General features: G+C 42.5%; 2 protein-coding genes across 10 annotated transcripts in view; one reads left to right on the forward strand and one right to left on the reverse strand.

The window, feature by feature from the left end:
- The window catches only part of pla2g6 (phospholipase A2, group VI (cytosolic, calcium-independent)), an 8,994-nt gene extending 1,901 nt beyond the window's left edge, over positions 1 to 7,093 (reverse strand). Inside the window, exons 1-13 of one of the 8 annotated variants that reach the window (XM_047815601.1) lie at positions 6,954 to 7,093; positions 5,169 to 5,371; positions 4,585 to 4,800; positions 4,293 to 4,473; positions 3,957 to 4,144; positions 3,651 to 3,747; positions 3,358 to 3,540; positions 2,932 to 3,043; positions 1,488 to 1,604; positions 1,060 to 1,147; positions 648 to 811; positions 318 to 468; positions 1 to 40 (exon numbers count right to left, since the gene is read on the reverse strand). The exon at positions 1 to 40 is cut by the window's left edge and continues 97 nt beyond it. In XM_047815601.1, the coding sequence (XP_047671557.1) occupies positions 1 to 40; positions 318 to 468; positions 648 to 811; positions 1,060 to 1,147; positions 1,488 to 1,604; positions 2,932 to 3,043; positions 3,358 to 3,540; positions 3,651 to 3,747; positions 3,957 to 4,144; positions 4,293 to 4,473; positions 4,585 to 4,800; positions 5,169 to 5,365 (1,734 nt within the window). In that variant the 5' untranslated portion in view covers positions 5,366 to 5,371; positions 6,954 to 7,093. Of the gene's footprint in view, positions 41 to 317; positions 469 to 647; positions 812 to 1,059; positions 1,148 to 1,487; positions 1,605 to 2,931; positions 3,044 to 3,357; positions 3,541 to 3,650; positions 3,748 to 3,956; positions 4,145 to 4,292; positions 4,474 to 4,584; positions 4,801 to 5,168; positions 5,385 to 6,904 lie in introns of all 8 variants that reach the window. The other 7 variants (XM_027168475.2, XM_047815604.1, XM_027168478.2 and 4 more) reach the window with 7 other exon arrangements.
- Positions 7,094 to 7,226: 133 nt separating this feature from the next.
- Positions 7,227 to 14,976, forward strand: cbx6a (chromobox homolog 6a). 2 transcript variants are annotated; one of them, XM_047815614.1, is made up of 5 exons: positions 7,227 to 7,546; positions 8,797 to 8,840; positions 8,993 to 9,058; positions 10,154 to 10,220; positions 10,991 to 14,976. In XM_047815614.1, exons 1-5 carry the CDS (start codon positions 7,478 to 7,480, stop codon positions 12,044 to 12,046), a joined length of 1,302 nt encoding a protein of 433 aa, XP_047671570.1. In that variant the 5' UTR covers positions 7,227 to 7,477; the 3' UTR covers positions 12,047 to 14,976. The 2 variants fall into 2 exon arrangements, with proteins under 2 accessions (XP_047671570.1, XP_047671571.1); XM_047815615.1 differs by having other exon boundaries at positions 7,250 to 7,546; positions 8,783 to 8,840.
- Positions 14,977 to 16,696: the final 1,720 nt, after the last annotated feature.

A 16,696-nucleotide genomic window follows, 5' to 3' on the forward strand; every position in this document is an offset into this window, starting at 1 on the left:
CCCGGGATGTCTGTCCGCTAAAACAGTAGTGACCATCACTCTGAGCGAGAGAGTGTGAGAGAGAGAGAGAGAGAGAGAGAGACCAGACAGTGAGAGACAGAGAGAGACAGAGAGAGAGACAGAGAGAGAGAGAGACACACACACACACAGAGATTTCTTTTAAAACACATTATCGTTTTTCAATCTGTCCTCACATAAACATTATGATTTGTCTGTACTGTGTATGAGGATAATTTCTTTCTCTCTCTCTCTCTCTCTCTCTCTCTCTCTCTCTCTCTCTCTCTCTCTCTCACACACACACACACACACACACTTACTTTGGGTGTCTGACATCAGTCATCTTAGTTTCCTCTCCGAACTCCTGCTTGAGGAAATCCTCCAGCGGTGCTGACTCGTACGGCCGCGAGCCTTTAAACACCTGGTCCTTCATCCGGAAATACAGGCAGCGCAGGTACTCCATTGATTTACCTACACACACACACACACACACACACACACACACACACACACACACACACACACACAGACACACACAGACACAGACAGACACAGACAGTGCGACAGGTCAGATCTCTGCTTCAAACATGAAAAGAAGTAATAAAAGTCAGCACTTGTGTCTTCAGATTTAATCTCTTGTGTGCGCTGACCGTGAGTGACAGCCAGAGCCAGGATGCCGCCGGTGCTGGTCCCAGCCACCCAGTCGAAGAGCTCTCGGACTGGCCGACCCGCTTCCTTCTCCAACGCAATCAGCATCTGGATCAGAACCAGGCCCTTGATACCTCCTCCATCCAGACACAGCAATCTGTCCACGCTGTACAGACAGACAGAAACCAGGTGTAGTTGAATGTAAAAGTCATCAGTTAGTTAGTATGCCGTGATGTTAGTCATACTGTCAATGTCAAACTGACAGAAGCACACGTTTTAAACTTTTATTTTTAATCCATCACCCATCAGCCAATCAGAAACAAGCATTAGTTTATGTTAAAGCATCACATCAATACACTGCCCCAGCATTAACGTCATCAGTGGAGAAAAACGCAGGATTCTTCTTCTACCTACTTTTTGCTTGTCCTGAGACCGTCCACTTCTACGTAGCCTCGGCTGATGGCGGAGATCGCGGCCGCCGCGTGGACAAGGTCGTTAAACCCTGATGGCAAAAATCACAGCTGATGTCAGACGGTCAGTCAGGGCTCCGCAAAATATTCACAAAAACACTGCTTAAGGAAAATCTTCAACAGAAGAAACATAGTCCCATTAAAACAAAAAGAGAAATGAAAAGAGAAAAATGAAGCAAAACTCGGACACGTCACGAGCTTTTGTTTTGTACCGAGTGAACAACATTTCCGACTTTTCCGGATTTTATCACACGTTAACAACAGAAACAATATTTACACAAACAGACACAGGTATAAAGCTTGCAAGAGAAGATGTAGGAGGGATGGAAAGGGTCCAGACTCCAGATAAAAGGAGGAGTTTAGCTTTTTTACCTATGGATGGGGGAGGGGCTCTGTTGTTGATGGGGGTTAGGAAGTCGGTGGAGGGGGGGTGACATCGCTCGACCCCGACGCATTGCAGCATCTTCAGCAACACCTTACGGTTGGAGCCTTAAAGCAAAGCCAAGGGTCCGAAACATGCAGCCGCAAAACCCAAACCACACACACAGGCACATGCATCAAGAACACACACACACACACACACACACACACACACACACACACACACACACACACACACACACAGGCACATGCATCAAGAACACACACACCAAACATGGTTGGAAAGGTAATAGTGGGTGATGGAGGGGGGTGAGAGAGAGACACAGAGAGAGATGTTAAATGTCTTTAACCCATTTAGGCTCTTTTTTTTTTCTGTATCTGAGCTTCATCTTGAAATAAATAAATAAATAAATAAATAAATAAATAAATAAATGGATAGATAGATAGATAGATAGATAGATAGATAGATAGATAGATAGATAGATAGATAGATAGATAGATAGATAGATAATTTTTTTTCGGTTTCTAATATCAATGTACTAAGTGAGTCCTGAGAAGCATTTACTATGTCAAAAACCGCTCAACATTCTGAGCAGAAATGGGTTAATAATTAGCATCACCGCAGGATTTCAGCGGTTACTGTTCATGGAAATTCTCCTAAACCTTTTTAAACAACACTCGATACCAATTTAAATAAATCTATTTCAGCTTGGAATCCTGGTGAAACGGCTCACAGACACCAGGCAGTACCATCGGCGACGGCGTCTATCATCCTGTCTAAATACTCTCACACTAGTCCAATATAATAAATTCTAAAATTCAGATCTTATTGTCGCCGGCAAAAATGACATTTCGCAGTATGAGGAAGGGATTTAGGTTCTGTATTAGTGTTTAATAAAGTTAAAGCAGTTCTTAGTATTGGTCACACACACACACACACACACACAAACACACAAACACACAAACACACACACATACACACACACGCACACACACACACATATACACACACACAAACACACATACATACACACATATACACACATATACACACACACACAAACACACATACACACACAGACATATACACACACACGTACACATATACACACACACAAACACACACAAACAAACACACACATATACACACAAACACATACACACACACAAACACACACACACACACACTCACTCACACACACGCATACACACACAGGCATACACACAAACACATACACACACATATACACACACACACACACACACACACTCATACACACACACTCACACACAAACACACACACTCAATCACACACACGCATACACACACAGGCATACACACAAACACACACATATACACACACACACACACACACACACACTCATACACACACACTCACACACACACATTCACACACACACACTTCTCTCTGACCCTTGCTGGTGCGAGCTGCGATCAGACCCGGCGACTCTCCCAGGTCGTTGTGGATCTCCAGGTCAGCTCCAAACACAATGAGTGCTTTTATCAGGTCAATGTTGTCCAGCTGCCGAGAACAGAACAACATTTAAAAACGTCTTCTCGTTGTTGGGTATTTATTTATTTATTTATTTATTTCACTAGTTCACGGACAACATTGAGTGACTCGGACTCGATGGACCGACAGACTGTAAAGAAAGCAAAGAAGAAAATATCCAGAAACATCCTAAATAACGAGGAGACTCCATACTGCTGAGGCCTGACTTCACAGAAAATTTACCATAGTGTGTTTGCGTCGCTTGTCACCTAGTTACTCTCCTTAATAATAACCTCACTGCATTTCCCCTGCTGTCCAGGTCTGAACACACTCAACATCAGGTGTACCTTCATGGCTAGGTGCAGAGCCGTGTTCCCGTTCTCGCCCTTGAGGTTGGGGTCGGCCCCGTGGGTCAGCAGGGTCATGGCAGCCTCGTAGCGCTCCCTCTTGCACAGGATGTGTAATGGACTGTCACCGGTTTTGCTGAGATAGTTCACGCCACAACCGTGGTCCAGCAGCAGGCGAGTCATCTTTAAAAAAATAATAATAATAAAAAATCGTGTTTAAAACATGTCAGATTGAACGGATGGATAAACAGCAGGTCTGACAGTGTGTGTTAATCTGTGGAGGTGCTGCTGACTTCGGCAGTCTTGGCCCAGTGGAGAGGGGTTCCTCCATACACCGGGTCCTCAGCCTGCAGCTGACTTAAATCATCAGCTAGGATGACCTCGGCACAGCTGGGGGGATAGGGGGGTAGGGAGAAAGAGAGAGAGAGAGAGAAAGAGAGAGAGAGAGAGAGTGAATGAGTACAGAGCACTCTGATAAAAGCACTTTCTTTTATTTTTGTTCTGAATCTTTTTCTCCCCATATAGAGATGAAAAGTGGGCAGGGCTTTTTGGGGAGTTTGGAGTAATTCCACTTTGCTGCCATGAAAAATGGTGCCTACCCCCTGGAGCTGTACTTCATGGCTGTGTGTATTGGATAGCCAGAGCCCCCGACGATGTTGGTTTGAGCTCCACCTCCCATCAGCGCCCTGGCAGTCTCAGTCTTTCCCAAACGGCATGCGACATGCAGCGGCGTCTCTCCGACCAGGTTCAGCTCGTTCACACCGGGACAGAGCTGAGAGCACAGCACCTAAAATAATACAGTGGCTTTCATTATAACAAGATACACAGCATTCTAGATCACAACATAAGTGATGGAGATGTCTCGACATCGGCCCTATACACGCGCCGGTCTACTGCACCCTTCACTCTGAGACCTACAAAAAGATTTTACTCACCTCCACGATGACGGCAGAGTCCTGCTTGGCCGCACAGTGCATGGGCGTGTCACCGTTCTTATCTCGGATGTCGGTGCGAGCCTGGCATTCCTCTAACAGCTCTCGCACGCAGCTCACCTCACCGCGTTCACATGCCAGGTGCAGTGGCGTCTGGCCCTGAGAATCCCGCACGTTCATCTGACTAAAGACACATTGGTCCACCTTATCGTCATTACAAAGTCATTATCGTTCACTCTTGTACCTTTTTTTTCCTTATCTAATCTTTGACACTATCTGCTTTATGACTCCTCACCTCAAAACGTGGTTGTGCTTCAGGCAGTCCCGAAAGCCGGTGTATACGGCGATGTGGGCGGAGCTCCAGTCCGGGTGGTTCCGTAGACTATCGACTATCTGTTGGAGCGTCTCGGGTTTGAGAGGCGGGCGGAGAGTTTCGTAAAAGGGGCGGAGCTTGAGGGCATACTGAGGAAACCAGTTCGCAGCGTCTTCCTCCGACGTCACTTGGAACAACCTGAGGTGAGAGGGAAAGAAAGCATCTAGAGAATTTAAAAGGCTGATTAAATGAAATTCTCTTGTAATAATGTAGTTTTGTGTGTAGAGACAATCACACACACCGAGACACACCCATGATACACTTCATTCACCATACTGTATAGCACAATAAAGCTGAAATTCAGGTTTCCGACACACTACAGGCAGATTATCTGACGACTAAAAGACTTCTAGTCAGTTCTGTGCTGATGGAAACTAGAGCACTTTGTAAAATCAGCAAAGTAAGCTAAAAAAGTGATGACAGCATCCTTGTGGTGCTCACAGTCATTACAAAGACTGCAAAGAAATAGTGTTTGAGTGTTAGAGCTGAAATTGTGTAATACGGACCTCAGTGCTACTGTATTGTCAGGCATGACGAGGACACAATCCCAGGCTTGGGACGAAGAGTCCCTGTACAACAGCGTCCTCCCATCCTGCTTCATCTTCACTTTATTCTTATACTCCGACAGCTGGACCTCCCTAACTCGGTACGGGTTGGTGAACACGCTGCTCACCGTCCCAATGATGCGGCCCAGGAACTGCATTCTGACCTGGAAGAAAAGTCTGTGGTTCAGTGACTTCAGTCGTTTAACATACGATTTTACAACAAACCCTGGATGACGGCAGGGTCACCATGGATACTTACACTCTCATTAGGATAGAAATGTTTCGTTATGGAATAAAATTTTTCAGCCAGAAGCAGCCTGTACATCCCACAACTACAATTTTCTCTAATTTCTCATCCATACCTTTTTGAGGAGCGATTCTAGGGGTCCAAGCACCGCTTTGCATTACAGCTAAAAACTAAAATCGCTCTAATTTAAACATAAAGCTATAGATTCGTATGTTACAGAATATGGCTGAGTATATTATAGACATATCGTCTGAATATTGATGACTGACTTGATACAGGTCTGTCAAGTATGACGCATTGACGTGACAGTTCCTCATGTCGGTCTTTTGTCACGCTCTCCCACGACAGATTGTATTTGTATGTTTGTTGTGTTGTATTGTATCAGATAAACTGACTAATCATATATTTAATATGCCGCAGCACCCAAATCGTATCAGTCCGCACCGATGTCTCTATGGAACCGTGCAGGAACCAAGCAAGTCTTCCCTGGAGTTCTTAGTCGAGCCTGACACTTATCAGCCAATCAAAAAAACAGGCTACACAATAGCCAATCAGATAATAGCACTATTGTATCTGGGTAAGATTTAACGCAACAACCAAAAAAGAAAAACCTGGAATTGTGCAGCATCATCCTCGTTCACCCACAGAGAAAACCACTGGAGCTGCGAGCATCACTTTGAGCACAGAGTAAGTCATGATCTCCTGTTTTAACGTTACAACTAATTCACAACTTGTTTGACACAAACAGTGACATTGTGACTGCTATTAGAGACGTTTCCCAGATAATCAGCATGAGTTTTTCATGAGTGTCTGTAACTTAGCCAACAGTTTTACAGCCTGTTCACTGGCAACACCTGCTCAGAACAAGTAGTCTAGGCCCCTGGTTCTCAAACCGGGGGCCCTGAGATGGTGCCAGGGGGCCCGGTTCACTGACAACACCTGCTCAGAACAAGTAGTCTAGGTTTTAGTGCTTCCACATTGTAATTTTGATGCCCAGAGGGTATTTTTGATGGTCGGTTTGAACAAAACCTCAATAGAATGGAGATGACACTCTTGCCCTGAGAGCCCTGCTTGATATAAAGGCCAAAGAGCTCGAACCCTAAAGCTGCAGGAGAACAGATGCATTACCATCAATTATAAACCACTTAAAGTGACGGAGATTCCGCTACAGACACAGGACAGATGGACAAACACGAACCTGCGTAGCAAACGGACGAAACTGAAAGTAAAGCGTTAAGCAGAAATAAAAGAGACACAGAGACGTGACTTTAACGTGTGTGACGTGAAAGACAAACACGTTTTAGACAAACAACCTGACAGACTTTTCTACAGCTAACTACGTGAAATATAAACACGTTTAGCCAGTTAGCATGTCCTCAAATAACAAACTAAACTAAACTAAACCCATAACTCTTATAGCTCAATACTTTCAGTTACAGTAATAACTCACTTTTAACTTTTAGCAGAGTGACAGCTTTAGAGTTTGTTAATCTTTTTACCTCAGAGTTAAAGCCACGGCTTCATCCGCTCCAGATTAACCTTTGCTGGATGAGCCGAACTGACAGGGTTGAGACGCTTGAAGGACGTGTAACAGAACCAATCAGAGCCAAGGAACACGTCCCGCCTTCGTGTGAGCTGACCAATCAACTCAGAGTGGAGAACGAAATAGAAGGAAAAAGAAGGGGAGGCGGGGTTGGTCTGGGGGTTGTACCCCCCCCAATAGCATAGTGCTAAGCTAACTGTGTATATATGTGTTATAACTGTATATAACTGAAGAGAGCTGAATACCCGGATGATATGGCCAATTCTGATTGGTCCAAATGACCTGCTTGTGACTTTAAAACATTGTTTATAGTTTATAACGTTTGATTATAGAGTATGTTTAATTTTGTGTGTGTGTGTGTGAGTGTGTGAGTGTGTGTGTGTGTGTGTGAGAGAGAGAGAGAGAGAGAGAGTCGCCGCCGCCCGGGCAGCGGGAGGAAAGGAATCGTCCGGGAAAAAAAAAAAACCCACCAGCAACAACATGGAACTGACGGCAATCGGAGACCGAGTTTTTGCCGCTGAAGCCATCCTGAAACGCCGCGTGCGAAAGGTGAGGAAGCCGCGCGCGTCATTTTTGTTTGAGTGGCGCGCGCTACTTAAAAAAAGAAAGAAAGACAGCGGAGGGGGAGAGAACTGAGGGGGAGGGGGGAGGCCTAGTTTCGGCGAATATCCACCACCAAGTGAGTGCGATGTGAGAGCCATGAAAATAAAAGAAGAATAGTAATAAAAGGGAAAAGAGCGCGTTTGAAGCTCAGCGCGTGCATGCGTGGATTTCACACGTCGCCGCGTTGCGTTCTGCAAAAAAAAAACTGTAGGTTGATCAAGAGCTAACAAAGTGCACAGGCGTGTTAAACCCGGTGCATGACGCCCAGAGCAGCGAGATGCAGTGTGCACGACTCAGCGCTCAAATGTGACCTTCTGGTGCCATTAGTTTATCTCTTACACACACACACACTCACATACACACATACACACTCACTCACTCACTCACATACACTCACTCACATACACACTCACTCACTCACATATACACTCACTCACATACATACACACACACACTCACTCACTCACTCACATACATACACTCACTCACATACACTCACTCACATACATACACTCACATACACTCACACACAATGTTACATCACTAACAACATTTATTATGTATTACCCAAAATCCCACACATATATATATATATACATACACACACACACATCCATGAAAATGTTAACTTTCTGCATAACCTTGTTGGTTTGTGTAGCTTTATGTAACATAAGGTCCTGTATATATTTCACTGTATATATATATTGATTCCACCTTCTTTACACTTTGTTCTTTACACAGTTGTTTTTCTTTTTGGGTTTTTCACCATGGCCACCGCGGTACCGTTATAAATAACACACTGTGTCATACATCGCATCAGCACATCTGTCTGACATCACGTAGGTGTGTGTGAGGCAGACGTGTGTTTTGTGTTTAAACTTCAGTCCCACATCTGGACAGTCATCCACCCGTCTCTAACCCAAAGAAAGATGGAGGGATGATCTCGTTATCCAGTTTAAGGTGTGAAAAGGTTGAGCTTTGACATTATTAATGTTCCTTAGCATCAGCTGATTACAACCTGAGGCCGATCATTACAGAAATGATTTTGAATGAGATTCGTTTTTTTTTGTTTGTTTGTTTGTATGTTTTTTTTTTTATTATTCTTACTTGTCTAAAGGTGCAAATGGTGGGAATTATATTTTGTGTGGGGGATAAACTGTTAACACGGAGTAACTCTTGCAGTTTTTTTTTTTCAGGGCAACATCGAGTATCTGGTGAAGTGGAAAGGATGGGCACTGAAGTATGTTGGAAATGAAGATTTCAACTTCACGTTTTAATTCATTGCTGTGTTGTAAACGTCGTGTCCGTATTATTTTAGCCCACCTGTCTCATAGCCGTCTGCATTTCTCGGGTTTTTTACGTACTTTTGTTTGAATTCGGTTTCGTTTGCAGGCACAGCACATGGGAACCCGAGGAGAACATTCTGGACGATCGTCTCATCACTGCGTTCGAGCAGAAGTAAGTTTCTGATCGTTCGCTTTACAACACGGAAGGCAAAGATATGTTCCAAGACCAGCCATCGTCCTCTTTAATCACACCCCTGATCTGTTCCACCGCTTCATTTATATCTCTACACTTTTCTTACTTTGTGTTTGTTCTGATACCAGTTCAATCCATTTGTTGTTTCTAAATACAGAACTAAGCTGCTTTCACACTCTCCAAACTGCCAGCGCATGTTTTACATGTAATCCTGTGGGAAGCAGAAACTTTTGAAAAGCTCTACCCTCTGCATGTTTTTCTGCTCGCAGCAAAGCTTCCAATGTTAATCAAAACCCAATTTTTCAGAAAAGTGTTAAAGGCAGGGTCTCCGATATTTGAGAGATGCATCAGAAAACTGATTTGGGCCACCAAACAAAACAAAAACATAACTAACGTGTAGCCAATGAGCAGAAAGAGGCGTGTCTGTCAATATGGGCGGAGAGAGTGTTCAGTGCGCATGTGTGACATTAGCAGAAAGCGGTTTTAACATTGACATGGAGGATAAAAACAAAATAAGAAAGTGAAGAAAGGCTTACGATAAAGCAAGAAGTAGGACGTGTTAATATAGGATCAGCTTTCCAGCGCTGGAGAGAACTGAAGGAGCAGGAAGTTGGCCACATATTCACAGGTTGGAGTTTCCCGCGTCAATAACTCCTTAGCTAAACACTGTTACTACACAAAACGCGGTTGTAGCTGCCTCTCTACATTACTACGATAGAAAAGAGGTGTTATTTGTGTAGTAACAGCGTTTAGCTCAGGAGTTATTGACTTGGGAAACTTATAAATCTAATCTAGAGCATAAGCTAGACAACAGCTAGTTAATTAGCTATCCAATAATAGCATCGTCTGGTTAAGCCGTTAAAATTTTGTTGGGAAAAAGCAGTAGAAGTTCTTCTTGTCACCAAAATGTACATTTTGTTAAAAGTATATGCCAAATCATGCTTGAACAATTAGAAAGTTGTGTATTGCTTTCACTTTAACACTCACAACTTTGTTGGTCTGATTGTTTTGGCTTCACAGTGATGTAATGTTATATCCTAATGCCACCCCACCACCCCTTCCCCATCTGTACAGGGAACGAGAGCAAGAGCTTTATGGCCCAAAGAAGCGGGGACCTAAACCAAAAAACTTCATGCTCAAGGTTAGAATTTCTCTTTGTTCTGCATCATCGCTCTTTTACTCTGAATGGAAACAACATTTAGCTGCCCAACCTGGCCCGTGTTTTCCAAACTATGCGGAATAACAGTCATTACTACGCAGAGTGTAATAATCTCAGCTGATGATTTTAGGCCATGGAGGTTTTTTGACGTTTTCCTTACCTTGGCTCTAGCGTGCTCGCTGAGGCAATTTATAAGTTGTTTTTTTTGTGTGTGTTAACATAAAGTTCTACAAGACAGAGGATAGTCTGCCTATAAATGTAAGGTCAGTCCAGCGGGATCAGTTACACTGGTCTGCAGAAAGGCTGAACCCTGGAGAAAGCAGGAAAAGTTTCTTCTACCAAAACCTTGACATCAAGTTCCAGCAGCAGTTTGTTTTCTAAAGACTTTATGATGCAGATTTTTTTATTCCATACAGTAACCTTAAAAGACAGCAGTCAAATGTGGCAGACATTTACATATTTCTTGCTAGAAAGTTTGTCATTGTACACACACACACACACACACACACACACACACACACACACACACACACACACATATATACCCTTAAAATTTTTACATAGAATCCTCTAAAAGAAAGGTTCCAACCTAGAAAAGGTTCCAAGCAGAACCTCCATAACCAGGGACCAGAATGAAACCTATTTAAATGGATTAAATAGGTTTCAAATGTGGATAAATCTGATGTTGTATGAATTATACACACAGTACAGATTTAGTTTATTTATATGTAGGTAATATTCTTCCTCCCCAGGCACGTGCTCAAGCTGGCGAGATGTCGTCCCGTCCGTCCAGTACCCGTCTTGCCCCTCCATGCCCTCCCTCATCGTCGGCACTTCCTTCTAACCCTTCGTCTTCGTCATCGTTGGCACCGACGCCCAGGTTGCACTCTCTGGCTGCCTCACATAAGCTCAAGAAAGATATTCATCGCTGCCACCGCATGTCCCGAAGACCTCTGCCCCGGCCTGACCCTTTAGCAAACCCAGACGGCTCCTCCTTAGTTTCCCGCCTGCCAATCTCTCCGTTTTCTGAGACCGTGCGCATTTTGAACCGCAGGGTCAAACCACGTGAAGTCAAGCGTGGACGCATCATTCTCAACTTAAAACTTATTGATAAATACGGCGCTGGGGCAACAAAAGGACACCAAGGAAGGCCGCAGATACCATCTCGGAATCGCATCATTGGAAAAAGGCAAGGAGACATGCCATACAAGCCGTTTCAACCACCCATGAAGATGCCCGGGTTTCCTATGTACGGCCAGCCATTTGGGCTCCAGCCATGCCCTCCTGCTTCGGCCTCAACGGGTACAAGAGCAGGGTCTGCTGTTGGAGGTAAAGCCAGAGCTCATTCTTCAGCAGATTCTTCCAGGGTTCGGATCCAGTCTCCTCCTTCTCCAGCCAGCTCTAGCAGCACTGAAAGTGATACTGCTTCACCCCAAGTTCAGTCTCGTAGACAAGCCCAGCTAGATGCAACCTCAGCTGTGGCAATGAGCACAGAAACCTCATCCCAAGCTCATAATAAATCAGGAACCAATTCTGGATCTTCAGCACCCTCCACTCCACCCCTGTCTTCTTCTTCTTCTTCTTCTTCTTCTTCTTCTTCCCCATTATCATTGTCACCAGAAGATAATAAAAGAAGGGCACAGATTCTACCCTGTGTGGCCAGAGGCAGGAAAAGAAAACCACGTCGTAAGTTACAGGCATCCGTTCCCTCGAGTGATGGCACTGAGAAGACGGTGCCTAAACAAGGTGATCCCAACTGCCATTCTAAGCGGACACCCAGTGGTGCCAATGTTAGCGATGTTCATTAAGGAGCGCTGCCAGTCTAGAGCAGCTTCCAGTCCCCCATCATCCCACGCTGAGAACGCCAAAGCTTCCAACCCTATCTTCTCCGGTTACTACCAACAGTGTCAGATTCACCCCTAAACTCCCCAAAAGAACTTACCATTAGAATATTCACAAAAAGCAACGTTGTCATCAATGAAATTTTAAACATATTTTTTAAAGAAATGAAGTTCTCTCTATATACGGACTGGCAGAGGGTTCATGCTCTGCTTTGCTCTGGTGTAATTCCTTTCAACTGCACATTGACCCGAGAGATTCCGTTCCGTTGGTGACTCTGTACTTCAGTGACCATGAGGAACTCTGGCACTGCAAGATGAACAAAGTGCCATATTGTAGTAATATTGCTTTATATTGTAGTTCCAAAAAAGCCTTGCAATATATTCAATAATAATAATAATAGAATTGATCAGTGAATTCCTGACATGACTGTGGCCACCTGCACCGTTTGAGGGCTTACGTGCATATCGCAGCCTTCTGCAATACGTCAGTACCACAATTGACCACATATATATATATACATATATATATGCATATATTTGCGAAAGCAGTTAACAAGATTTACACGTTACATTTTACCCTAGAACTGTGCCTGCTTTTGGTGCCGTCAGTAGACACCTTAGCACGAGAAGTGAGTGTGAGTAAGTTCTGCTTTTGTTGTCGTTTGTATAAGAATGCAGTGTGTATTGTAACCAGTCCATCCTTCTTCACCGTAGATCCCAACACAGACCATTTATTTGCACACAATCCAAAACCCTTTCGGGTTCTGACCCCGTGCTCTACCCGTACCGAAAGATACGTCCACCAAGACTCTAAACTGCCTGTGTTTTCACAAATACACCAAGGACTGCATCTCAAGATTGCTACTGTACATCATTTCTCTTCCCTGTTTTTAGTCACATACTATATATCTTCTGGACTTGTTTGTATTTGGTGTGATTGGTGTTTTATGGGCTTTCTACAGACGTTGGACAGGTTTGAGAACTGTGAAGCAGTGACTTTGACTAGATTCTACAAATATAATATATAGCCTTGATTGATGAAGTCTTCATGGACAACTGATGCTATTTGGAAGCATTTCATAATATTTTTTATTAGCACCAAATGTCACTTCTCCAGCAATCGAGCATTTGGTCAGATTAGGTGCTAATGTTGACAGATCAGACCTGGGATAAAAAACAGTCTAACTTTTTTCTTTTCTTCTGAGCTTCCTGCAAAAGGGCTCATGCGAATGTGAACGGTGGTTTTGTTGGTTTTCGGGTTTCACACGCCCCGTCAGTTGTATCCATCTTCAGGTTAAATTCAGAGCAAAACCAGATTTTTGGATCTGAACCTGATTCTACAAAATCACCTCAGTGTATTTATCTCTGCTTAACAGAAAACAGAAGTGAAGTTTTGTAACGAATAGGATCATGTTGGCGTCACAGAGTTCATATGGCAGCTAACATGTCTAACTGTGGTGAAGAATAATGCAATGTGAGAAGGCTTATTTATTTATAGGACTCCTTTGATGAAGCATAGCCACTGATTCGCTCTAATAATCCTGCACAAATAGTAATTAATGTGCCTTTGAGAACTTTGGGACAGGGGGATATTGGGAAATGTGGTTTGTTGGGGGCTTGGTGTAGATATGGATTTACATGTTGTTGTTGTTGTTGTTGTTGTTTTTTTTTTTTTGTCCTAATCTATATTTATAGTTTATAGTTGTTTTTTGTTTTTTTTGAGGCAACATATCTACAAATTGGTAGCAGCCCAGCGAATTGTACCACAGGCATTTTTACTTGTATTGTAGGCATTTGCCTGTACCTGACCAATCAGCTGTATTTCTGCTGTTTGGGGAAAATAATAAATACATTTTATTATTATTTTTTGGTGGAAAGTTAAGTGGTTTAAATAACTTTCATCACTGGTATGTTAATTTGGTGACTTATTTTTAACAACTCCCTGCTAGCTAAACTATCTAGCTAGTCAACATGTTAATCTTGATTCATTTAAATTAATAACAAAAACTAATAATAATTTTAATTGATCCATTGCAATTTCATTTCTAAGTTCTTAAACGTTCAGACATCTTCACTGATACAAGATGACCATTAGTACAGTTAGTGAAAGGTGTTGCTAACAAAGTTGCCTCAAAAAATCGATCACGTATCTTTATGTTTACGATATTTTGTTGTGCTGTTTCTAATAAATGTATTTTAAAGCTCCAAAAAAAAAAGAGTGCAGTTTATCCCAGGTCTGGGAGAGATTAACTCCGTGACCCACTCCTTCCTCCGGTGCTGGTGCCCCCACAGAGCACCTCTTGTGGTAACATTATAGGACGCATGAGTCTCCTTTGGCCGTTTAACCTAGGAAGTGCTCCAAAGTACCAAAAGTCGAGTCTTTGTTTACCTTGTGTACTGTGTGCTAGAGAATAGCCGTAGGAACTGCTGAGGTGGTTCGTCATTACTCGAAGTTAACCAGTGGCCTATGTTTTATATTTAATAGGGCTCGTAAAAGGCTTTCGGACAATAGCGTCTCCTAATAAGACCCGGCACTTTCAGAGAGGTGTAAATGATCCGGAGGGCTTTTTTTTTTATTTCTGTACTGTAGGAGTGACGTATTGAGTGCCACATTTCTTTTATAGCCATCCTTGTTCTATTTGCGTAGTTTTGAGTTGAAGCGAATGACAAACCCAGATGGCAAGCTAAGTGTGATCTATGAAACATGTCTTTTAATGTTTTATGTATTGATATAAGTTGATGACCATATTAATGATGACAATGACGATAATATTGTAATGTATCTGATGCATGCACTGCAAAAGCCTAATTGTACAGGTCATTTAAGTGTCAATTATTGGTGTTGCTTTGTGTGTATCTCTTGTAAGATGCTTTTATTAAAATTCACCACAAAGACATCCCAGTGTGCTCGCCTCTTTTAAACATACTTATACAGTATGTAAAATCATTTACAGTTTAAAATCGCAGGTTTAGGTTAATGATGATGTTTTTTTGTATCAAATATATGATGATTTAATAATCTTGAGGTCTACTGTATAACTGAAATACGCTTCAGTATTGCAGGCCTGGCAACGAGATCAACCGAATGTCATCGGCATAAATTCTACCTCATGATCTAAAACCCGCACTTTATATCCACGTGAAAGCGGCTTACGGTTGGAGCCGAACGCTGTGTCCGTTACATTAACTCACCTCGGCCCACAGTAATCTGATTACATCTGCAGGATTTTACCCTCAATCAAGAGACTTAAGCACTATTCGGACGGGACTAGTTTTACATGGGCACGTGGGGGGTAAAGTAATTATTACCAGAGCTTCTCTGTGATTTTAGTCCCGTCCGAATGTGCCATCTCGGTAATCATTATGGACAATGTCAGTAAAGATTACGGAGACTTTTACCTTCTGTAAAAAGGTCCGGAAAAATTACCTCAGGTTATACTAATCCCATCCGAAAAGACCCGCTGTAAATATGTACGGTAAAATTCCGTCATTTCCTGTTTAAAAGTGCCGCGTTTTGCAAGCATGGAGGTGCTTGAAACAGGAAGCAACATCATACGCACATGACGACAGGGAGGTTACTGTGGTGCGTAAAGCGAGTTACCCCTCCCATTTCTGCTAGTTTTACTGAGATATCTTGTCCCGTACAAATTGGCCAATTAATACTACAGACGTCCTGAGGTAAAATTGCATTACTCCACGTCCCCATGCAAAACTAATCCCGTCCGAATAGGGCTTTAGACTGCAGAACTCTAGGGAAACGGCATGGCTTTTCTCCACCACAATATATCCAATGGTCAGGAGCTCAGTAATAAATCAGTGGTTTTACACCAAATGATGCTAAAAGGATGCTTTAATGTCTTCAGCTCGTCTATTTAGTAATAAAAGGACATAATTTTTTTACCTTTAAATGGAAATGTGTTTCAAACAAAACAATAGGGTTTCATAACATTTAGAAATGTATGACCTGTTGCTATGGTGATAATGTACATACAGGAGACACCTGAAAACTTCATTAAACTACACAATGCAAAATTCACCTGGCTGGAAATACCGTTTAGTGAAGTGGCAAGGATGGCGAATGTGGAAAAACACATTCGGGGAATCAGGGGAATGATTACTTTCACTTTACGACAAATCTATCTAGGTAAACTTTCGAATTCTTTTTTTTTTAAAGTGGGAGGAGCTTAAAAAATGGAGATGCTGCTTATTATTGCGTAGTGGTTTCACCTGACATTTGTCTGACAAGTTTTCTTACTGTTTTTTGCAATAAATATGATTTAAAATGAATTGTCTTCTGCAGTGACATAAAAATACACAACACTTTGTGAACAATTATTAGGCAAGTTTTTGTGGATTTTTTTTTTATTAAACTGCAGTGCCCTTGGTCAATTTAAAATGTACAATATATATATATATATATATATATATATATATATATATATATATATATATATATATATATATATATATATATGCACAATTATTGACACTTCAACCATCAGAATCAGAATCAGAATCAGAAAGGTCTTTATTGCCAAGTATGTTTTCACATACGAGGAATTTGTTCTAGTACAGGAGCTCCACACTGTAAACAGAATGGCAATGATAGGACATGAA

Source organism: Tachysurus fulvidraco, chromosome 1 (assembly GCF_022655615.1).
Source record: "Tachysurus fulvidraco isolate hzauxx_2018 chromosome 1, HZAU_PFXX_2.0, whole genome shotgun sequence".
Lineage (NCBI taxonomy): Eukaryota > Metazoa > Chordata > Actinopteri > Siluriformes > Bagridae > Tachysurus > Tachysurus fulvidraco.